The following is a 10702-nucleotide window of genomic DNA, read 5'->3' as shown; positions in this document are numbered from 1 at the left end:
CCTCTACGAAGCTTCGCAGGTGCACGAGAGCCAAAGAAAAACAAGTAATAATCAAGAATGATTGTGAACGGCGGGAGGAAAGTGGTGGTGGTCGTGACAGCAGGAGGAAGGTGGCCCAATAATGGCGACGATAATGAAGGGTTGACTGATAGCAATTTTCCAATTTTACCATGATATTTATTAAATTTTAGATATTTTAATAGAATTGAATTTCATAAAAAAAAATTGAATTGATACATATACCAAACTATTCAAAGCTTGATTCCAATTTCATTTTGGTTTCTCTCAAGTCAATCTCCAATGTACCAAACGCGGCTTTAGTTAGCACCTTAAGGAACCAAAAACTTAATCTTATGCAGCCAGCCCGCTATTTCAAGATTGATTTTAGATTCATCGTTGGCCGACAGATGTCACGTGAAACATCCTTAACTTACACACCGTATTTATTTATTTGAAGATACATGTTAATATAAAACATAAACTATTTAGATTTTTATATACTTTATATATATTGGTCATAAGAATTGTGTTTGACACTTATGATCTAATTTTGATTTGACTTAAAGTATTGAAATTGTATTTTAGAGATGAGATGAGATTTTACTACTTCTCTATATAAGTTATATTAGGTGACTGTAACTCAATTGTAAATTTTAACTTGTATTGTTAATTTTTAGAAGTTGTATATTATGTTTTGAGATAAATGAGTTGTGGTCAAGTTGTTTACCCTAAATTTTGACTTTGGTTTGTAAGTTATGAAGTTATTTATTTGAGAAAAGATGTCTAGACCCTTAATAGGTTTTAAAGAATAAGTTTTCTATTAAAACTATTTGTGTATCAAACCAAAGCTAATGAATGAGTTTTTATTGTTTATAGTTGGATGGACACTAGAATCGCTAGGTTTGAATATTTTTGAAAAAGATAAAAATGTTTTGTATTATTTGCCCTAGGATCTTTGATTTTATAATTGTGGGAAAATGCTACAATAACTTGGATTTCAAATCTTCTTTTTGAAATGGGATCTAAGTAAAACTTTTTTTTTATCATGATAGACTTTTTCCTGCCACAGTATTTGGTGTAGAAATTGTTTTATATATTTAAGAAAATTTTTTTTACCATGGTAAAACTTGTTAAAGTTGGTTTGTCAACAAATTTCACCATGCAAATATTTTATCCACTAAAACATCTATTAGTTTCAAAACACGCTGTCAAAGTTTCTAAAACTTCCAAATTGACACCAAAACCATTAACTAATGTGTAGGACTTTTGAACACATCACACACATATGGAACAATAGATACACACCTCAAATTTTATGCTAGTACCTATAATATTTATAGATGCATCGCAGCCACTCAACACAGCTTAAAATGAACAATAATAGTTGTAAAACATAAAGCAACACAACTCATCATATAATCATTTGATGTTCCAAAATGTATTAAACGTCACCGCCATGAGAGTCAAAAAGACATTCTCATGGTTATCATAGTTAATTGTTAAGCCAAAAGAGGAGTCACATGCTCACTTTACAAAATAAAATGCCTTAGGTTAGCAAATGTACATATTACATGCTAAAACGAGGCTTTAACAATAAAAGGTGTTCCATACACCAAAACTATTGCTTGGATTCTTCTCCAGTTAAGCTCTTCCTTGAAAAAAATAGTTAATCACAGGAAATGAGACATGAGGGCCCCCGGTAACCAAATTAAAATGTCATGATGCATGAACATGCAAATAATCATGTGAATTGCTAAGTAGGCAAATAAACAAATTTGAACACACACCAATATTTCAATTTGCACACAATTATGCATGACAATACCATATTTCCACCTTACATCATGCTGGATACTCTAGCTCACCTGGCTAGAGATAAGTTAGTACAAGCCACACATGCCATCCATTGGGTTAAATAAGGATATACCACGCACCATGCGATAAGAACCAACACACATAGCTCCTAACCTTACACACTAACTATGTGATCCAAAACACATTGCTTTCCACATTTAATCAAAACACATTTTTATCATGCTTATAAGTGCAATAACTTAGTTGAAAACACAAGTTATCATATCATAGCCTCACTTGACAACACAATTTTCCAAAACACATATATTTATTTTCAAATGCATATTTTCATAAGACAAATATTCATATCAAAATTTCACACCATCAGTTACAAGTCATACACCAAAAACAAGTTAAAATAGTTACCTTCCTTCCTTATATGCGAAGTTCCCTGAATATGCAAATAGCCATTCACCACAGTGTCAACACCACAATCTACACAATATAATAATGCAAATTTTACATTAATAAATTCTAATTAGGGCTAATCATAACACTCAAACACTAATCTTAGGATTAGGTTAATTAATCTCATTAATCCTAGCACTTCCCATACACTTATATGATTAAACTTAGTCCCAACAATTCTCATTATACTCCTCTTGTATAGATTTAACATCTTATAATTCAACATCACTAATATGTCAATTTCAAACTTAAGGTTTCAAATTGAATCATCCTTTGACCATAAACAACACCAAACTATTTAAACAACATTTATTTAACCTCAAACAACACTTAAAATTCAGATTTATAAAGTGGGTATTTCTGAAAATGAAACCCTAACACCCAAAGCTATTTAAGTCCTTGAAGAGAAGGGATTGGAGGCTAGCATAAAGATTAAACAAACTTACTTTAAAGATTTGGATCCAAAAAACGTGCCTTAAGGTTGGAGACTTCAAGATCTTAGCCGTGCTCCCAAAAAAATCGTCCACAACTACCTCAAAACCTTTACTTTTGGGTATGTCATGAAGACAAATCTAATATTCAAATTTTTATACCACAACAGATGTACCATGAGTCACGATGCACGGTACAAAAATGGGGCACTTCATTAAAACCCATCAGGTGGGCCCAACTCAACCTAGCATCTGTATTTTGAATCTATTTAACCTTTATACGTGTTTCTAGGTCCATTTTAGCCTAAATTTAAGTGCCTAAACTACCATTAAACCTCCTTAAACTTAATTTTGTTTACTCAATCAAACCTCAATTATCACTATCCCAAATTTAATTCCCTCAATTCAACCTCAACAAAATACATAAATCCCAAGGTAAAATCCTCAAAATTCATGTTTCACATAATTAAACTCCTATAAAAACTAGAATATTACATTACCAATATAATCAGATATGCACTTTAGACCCTATATTTTTCCACTTGGGGGTACCTTTTTTTATTGTATTACTCCACATCTATCCTAAATTATAAAATAATTTGAGACAAAATTATACATGTTAATAAAGCTCAATAATAATACTTTACAAATTTACTTTTTTAAAATAAAACTATAAACTTTTCAAAATGCCCCTACACACTTAATCATTCCACTACAATATCATTTCAACTCTCTTTTTCTATTTAAAAGGTAATATTAAAAAAGTATTATTAATGAAACTTTATTTTTATCAAATTATTTTATATTTTGAGATAATAAAATACCTTCAAGATTGTCTTATAATTTGAGGTGGATTGAAAGGTCAACAACCCGCAAATGCAAACCAACTGGCTTAAATTGCTACCATTACGCCTACTGTTAGCATAATACCATAAGACTTGAGAAGATATCAATGATTAGACTAAAAAAAATGTTCTACCTTAAATTGGGAGCATGTCCTAATCAAATGCAAATCAAAATATTCACAATCAAATACATAATTGCAATAATTCACATAAAGAAAAATTAATTTTAAAAAATAGTATAGATTTGAGTTGCGTAGAGCTGGATGGCTTACTACATCTCCCCATGATTTTCACCTGAAAGATGATAAACACTAAAGTATAACAATATATTCATAAGCTGACCGGGACAAAAAAAAACAATATATTCATAAAAGAGAAAAAAGAAATAGGTCACTATTATCTTGCCCAATTATTAGGACATGAATGATTACGTGGTATTTCTATTATTTTATATTCAACTAAAGTTCAAAATAACTTTTGTCAATGGCAAAGCCCATGTTGCATTTTTTTTAAAAGTTGAAGAAATAATTTACACAATAAATAAATTCAAAGTCTATAATTCTATTGAACTTAAGGTTCAGTGGGTAATTTATTCATTTATTCTATCATTTATATTATTTTAACTCTTGTTAATTTGTTATTAATACTTTTAACTTATTTTTAAATTTATAATCCATTTGTTTTGATCTAATTAGAAATAAGAACATAAGTTTAAGTACTTAATTCTTTAAAGTTAAACTCCAGAAAATTTACCGACATCTCATTAATTATATAACCTCATAAATAAGTCAGACGAGAAATTTTTGAGCTTTTTTTTTTAAAAAAAAAAAAAGAGGGATGCACCGAAAAATACTGGCTGACTATTTGGTATTTTACTATTCAAGCGGAAAGAAGAATGGTAGTTGGTTAACTAACAAGTCAAAGTCGATATGGCGCCAAAAATAAAAGGATAAGATGAAGGCGTTATCCATTAAACAACATTATTATCTGAGGCCATTAAGGTTTTTGAGTTGGGTGAGGAAGGACCGTTGGGTACGTACTACGATTCATTCTTTTCATTGATCTGTTCAGTCTTGCCAACTTCTTACATATGCTTTTTTTTTTTCTTTGGGTCAAATTTCTTACATATTAATGATTTAGAAGTACAAATAGCTGATTTGTTAGAAGTACCAATTAATCTATTATTCAACTTTGTTTCTAATCTTATTAATTACGGATGGAGTGCTATTAGAAGGATTCTTACAATTCTATAATTCGTAGCTTTTCTTTTTCAATTCTGTGCTTAGCAATTAGTTACGAAATTTGGTTTAAATCTAGATTGAATGCAGTATTGATTATCTTTAATCCTTTTATTATAGCATCATATCTTTTAAGAGTACCCACCATTCCATTCGGTTTTTTTATTGGCAGAAAAATCGCTTCATGTTTATGGAAACTGTGTTTATAATATAATAAAGGCTGAATCTAATGAAAAAGCTAGTATGTACCTTACAATATAATCAAGATTTGAATCTCATCTAGAAAAAAATACTCATATTTAATGCTATCTTGCCATCAATAGAGGGATACCTTGTAAGCCATTGAAAAAATATTTAGTACTATACTTAAATTATTTTTAAATATAATAATTTATTGTATAAGTATTATACACGTGGTTGAAAACGAAACAGAAGATTTAAATTTATTTAAAAATATATTTGTATAAATAATTTTTTTGGTGAATATTTATATAAATAATTTATATATAATATAAGTATACAGCTTTTACAATCACGAGTATTTTGTACATTGCTCTTGTGGTTCTCTTGTGATAAGAAATACTAACAAAATCTCCACTAGTATAGTTTAATTAGAACAAAAATCCAATTGTATGTATTTGTCCGCCAGCGGGCGGCAGGTTTCTTGCATTACAGTGTATTGATTAAAAAAAATAATATAAAAATATTGTATTCAATTCCATTTTGTGGTCAAGTTTTTAGTCAAAATATGATAGTTACTATATGATTATTCAATAATGATATAATAAATATATGTTATATACAAACAACCTCAATTGCATGAGTAAGTTAGTGATGGAGATGGTGTTGAGCTAAAGGCATTGTTATTTAAAGACCTTCATCAAACAAATAAGTGTTTTGGATTTAATTGTTTTTAAAACTATTATTACCTTTTTTTAATATAAAGAAAAACATAACCATTAGTTTTAATAATTTTATTGAGTTATTCCTATAATTTTTTCCAGTATTTTTAGTTATATAATTTCAATAAGATTGAGTGATGTTTATTATTTGAATCTTTATAATTTTAATATTTTCAGCGTTTTTAACTTTTATAAAAATTGAAAAAATTGAAAAAAACTAAAAAGACTAACAACAAAATTTGATAAAATTAAAAGAATCAATGATTATATTTTTTTTAAAAAAACAATTCTAAGTATATTAGAAAACAGCTTTTTTTAAAATAAAATAAAAGAATGGGAGGAGAAGCCAAACATGCCCAAAACACCCTACAAACAACAGATTTGGATAAACCGATAACGAGCTTTGTCCTCCGCTATCTATCCTCCAAATACTTATTAGCTACGTTCTTCTATTTAACTAACTCTAACGTTAGTTTTCCCTCGTCACATGCATAGGTATGAAGGGCACGCCATTTTACATATTTGGACAACTTACTGTGGAGGGTAGAGACGAACAAATGAAGTTTAGTAGTAGCAAAGCACATGTTGTCACCAAAAAGGAGCCACATGATTTATATCCAATCCAAGTAGTTCAGCCATTTGGCAAAACTGAGACACTGGATCTTATTCAAAAAGAAAAAGCAGAGCCATGTGGGAGAAGAAAACCACTTGATTTTTCCAACGAGTCCAGAGCATTGAAGGAGTATGATCAACCGCTGATACAATCATCAACGTTTAAAGACAAGGAGAGAAGGAATTTATTGCTGCAATTGAGCCACATAAGAGATCTTATCAGGCTTCTGTTGAATTATCCTGTAAAAACAGTGCATGATAGCCAACTCAAGGCTTGGATTCGTGAAGCATCAAATAGGAAACATTCACTTCAAGATTTGAATCGCCTACTTTCTCAAAAGCCCCTTAAATGCTTTCAAGGCCTTTTACCAATAGACATATTAGAGATCGTAGAAACAGGCTGGAGTTGGAGTTCCATATATGGTTACTATTATGGGATCCCTCAAGACATTCTTAGTCTTGCAGCGAAACTTGCTGTGGATCAACTGGTTCAAACTTTACTATCTGAGGATGATCATGCACGTGACATACATCATATCTTGTTATCTACTGGAGATGCAGCTGAGAAAAGACTAGTCATGGAAAAGGTAGAATCAGTCTTGAAAGACAATGAAGTTATGCTTCGTCTTCATGAAACCTTCAATCAAGTCATACTTATCGATGCCTCAAATTACCAGAGTTAAGCGGAGGTCCATGTTCGACAACAGATAGCTCAACACCTTCAGCTTCCTGCGATGATGGAAGGCAATGATGATTTGCTTAAAACAAGTATTGAAAAAGAGATGTCAAGCAAGAGATACTTAGTGCTTCTGGTGGATAGAGATGCTGATGAAGAGCCTTTGGACCGACGGAAAATGGGTTTTCCAGAGACACAACTTCCTGGAGTTGTGGTGTTAATTACTTCTGAATCTCCAAAGCAAGTTAATGATGAATTAATATAGCAATGGATCTGAATATCAAGACAAAGGATCACTTGTTGCCATGGGAGGTCTTCTGTCGCAATGTAAGCAATGAGCTTCTATGTTCACCTAATGCAATCCAAACAATAGCAATTCAGATAGTTGAAGAGTGTGGTAGCAATCTTCTTGCCATTTCTATAGTAGCAAATTCACTAAGGAGTGAGAAAGATGTCAAACGTTGGGAAGATGCTGTTGTTAAATTGCATTTGCTTCATCCTTCCTATTGCTTAACTGTGTTTCATGGTCAGAGCAGGGTGATGGTTAATGCATTCATAAACTTCATCTGGCATGATTTAAGTACGACACAAAAGCATTGTCTTACATCATGTTTGTTCATTCCTGGTATCAAATTTGGGAAGATTGAAAATGAATTGATCAGTGATTGGATTTCTAATCAATTAGTGGTTGCTGGTGAAGCTCAAAAATGAATCTGACAGTGATTGGATTTCTTCCCAACTGGTGCCCGGTGGGGAAGGAGAGCTTATCTTGAGAAAGCTAGTGGACTGTTTTGTCTTGTTGCAATTTAAAGACACTAATTCAAGGTATATCCAAATGCCAGAAGAAATCTATTCTATTTTGCAATCATTAAACAATCAGAATCCTTTGTTCTTGAAAAAATCTGGGAAAGGGTTGGTTGAACCGCCAAATACTGAGCTATGGCATAATTCTGTACACATTGATTTAGCAGACAATAAGCTATCTGAGTTACCCTTGACCCCAAATTGTCTTGAACTCAAAGTGTTAATGTTATACAACAATGACAACTTGACAAAAATCCCATCCCTTTTCTTCTTCAAAATGCCCATTCTTTTCTTCCTGGATTTATCCTACACCAGTATAAAAGAACTGCCAAGCTCCTTTTTTGAGTTGGAATAACTTAGAGAACTTTCTATGAAAGGTTGCGAGCGCTTCAAGAAACTACCTCCAGAGGTTGGAAGACTGAAGAAACTTGAGAAGCTTGATCTTGACAAGACTCAAATCATACATTTGCCAGCAGAGATCCAAGAGTTGACCAATCTCCAAAGTTTGACACTTTGTTTATATGAGTATCGTGGCAAGAAAAGCAAACAATATACTAGCTCAACAATTGTTCCTTTTGGGGTGATTTCCAAACTTCAGGTGTTAAAACATTTAAGCATTGATGTAAACCCCAATGATGAGAGATGGCAAGAGAATGTACAAGTTATTCTACCAGAAATCTTGGCATTGCATTGCTTGGAAACTATTAGTTTATACATTCCAGAACCAAAACTTCTGAATCTTTTGCCAGCTCACATTTTTAAGCTTGATTTTAGATTCATTGTTGGCCAACATATGTCACGAATCATATCAGGTGCGCTACCCTCAGCTGAAGAAAAATTTAAACAGAGTGAGTGTAGCTTAATGTTTGTGAAAGGTGTTGATGTCCCTCATGAAATAAAAGATGTTGTCAGATATAGCAAGGCTTTATTCCTAGATCGACACTTGACCATCAAAGATCTTTCTGTATTTGGCATGACAAATATAGAGCAATTACAAGTGTGCTTATTGGCTGAGTGTAAAGAAATGCAAACAATTGTTGATGGAAGATACTCAAGAAGTGAGGATATATTTCCTTGTTTGCTATTATTGAGCGTATCCTACATGAAGAATCTAAGAAGCATTTGTGAAGGAGAAATTCATTCCAGTCACTGTTTTGGTATGTTGAAGTCCTTGACATTGCACAATTGCCCCAAGTTATCAACTATTTTCACCTTGAATTTTATAAGCAATCTTTCACTCTTAAAGGTGCTTGCAGTCAAAGGTTGTCCAAAAGTAAGTGCTTTAATATCTTGTGGATCGTCCAAACTCAAAGCAGGAACTTTTCTCTCAAAATTGAGAACAATGATACTTATCCATCTTCCTGAGCTGATCAGCATATCCAATGGATTACACATGGGTCCAAGTTTGGAAAATATTGGAATTTATGATTGCCCTAAACTTCAGAGCTTTTCCAAGATGGAATTGTCAAGCAAAAATTTGAAAATCATCAAAGGAGAAACTAAGTGGTGGGAGGCACTAACATGGAGTGAAGCAGAATGGGGAAAAATAGGTCAGCCATCAATGTTTGATAGCATATTTTCCCCAATCAATCAAGAGGCTGATATTATAAGTCAATTAGATTTCAATGATGATATTGATGATAGTACAGGTAAGTAATCCCAAAAATATTTGATTTGCATTATATATTAATGACATAAATGTTACCTTAGCTTAATGAATTCCTCTGCATTGTTAAATATGATCACAGCAGGTGGGATGGTGGATGAGCCATTGCAGGCTTCTAGTGAGAGGGTCTTCAAGGGCACAAAGCTAAATGCCAACAGGCCAACACCATTACAACTTGGAAGCAGAAAATCTGTTATGAATTCAGGAAAGACGCACATTCCAAGGCCACCCGTATTAATACATAGTCATAAAAGCAGTGGACCTGCCAAAAATATAGACACAAACCCATTAGAGGTTTTCCATTCAAGGTATGCTTACTGAAAATTTATTGATGCATCTCGTTTGTTTCTCGGGGAAAACTTGAAATTTTTATGCAATGTTTAGTAGGTAGAAAAATGCTTCCTAGAAAGAAAATGAGAAATGCACATCTTTTGTTTCCTTTCTAGAAAACATTTTTTTGTATACCAAACATGATATTAGTCCCTATCTAAAACAATCAAACATATGCAGAGGTTCAAGTGGAGCATGCCCTGTGGAACAGCCCTTGTTATGGACAACACTTGCAACAACTCACTAAAGACTGATACAAATTAGATGTAACTTTGTATATTCCAGGCTTGTGGGCGGTCACTCCTCATACCTAACATGAGAGTAGTTCTAGTTGGGATAATTGTAGTGTTATCTTCTTGAAACAGTCCTTGATCTTTGTTCTGTAAATTAAAATCTTCACTTCCTTTTCATTTTGTGAATTGTCTTTTTTTTTTTTTCCTTTTTTAGCAAAACGTTTTTGAATTGTTGAATAGTACCAAAACTAGAATTGCTACATATTTACTTCAGATTATAATGAGTTTGTAGTTACAAATATAATAACTTATCACGCCATAGAAGAGCATGCCTTTGCACAGACGGTAGAGTTAATGAAACTATTCCCTTCATAATGTAAGTTTTGGGGCGTATAAATTTGAAGATATTGAATGTATACAGGACACGAAATGTGCCGTTGCTTGACTTCAATTGTAAATGATTGTTGATATTAGTGTTTAGTACTAACAGCACCGTTTACGTTGTTAATTAAGAAACGTGACCAAGGCTTGGTAAGCATAATCCAAATCAGAGAACAAAAGTGGAATAGAATGAACCACAGGTTCATAATATCGTAGATCCATTTCCAATCTATTAAGGTTGTCACTTGTAATATGAATAATAGTATTAATAATAATAAAAAAATCTATGTAATCAAACCCCTTCAATTATGAAAGCATCAAA

The 10702-nt window shown here is 32.2% G+C and overlaps 1 protein-coding gene across 1 annotated transcript; it reads left to right on the top strand.

Annotated features, from left to right (window-relative positions):
• The first annotated feature begins 7668 nt into the window (after nucleotides 1-7668).
• On the top strand, nucleotides 7669-10063 carry LOC129295052 (disease resistance protein At4g27190-like). Its single transcript, XM_054933530.1, has 3 exons — nucleotides 7669-9419; nucleotides 9522-9744; nucleotides 9947-10063. Exons 1-3 carry the CDS (start codon nucleotides 8141-8143, stop codon nucleotides 10011-10013), a joined length of 1569 nt encoding a protein of 522 aa, XP_054789505.1. The 5' UTR covers nucleotides 7669-8140; the 3' UTR covers nucleotides 10014-10063.
• The last annotated feature ends 639 nt before the right edge of the window (nucleotides 10064-10702 follow it).

This window comes from Prosopis cineraria, unplaced genomic scaffold (genome assembly GCF_029017545.1).
Source record: "Prosopis cineraria cultivar Desert tree isolate PC_DT_omini unplaced genomic scaffold, ASM2901754v1 PC39, whole genome shotgun sequence".
Lineage (NCBI taxonomy): Eukaryota > Viridiplantae > Streptophyta > Magnoliopsida > Fabales > Fabaceae > Prosopis > Prosopis cineraria.
This window is presented reverse-complemented; position numbering and strand designations above follow the sequence as displayed.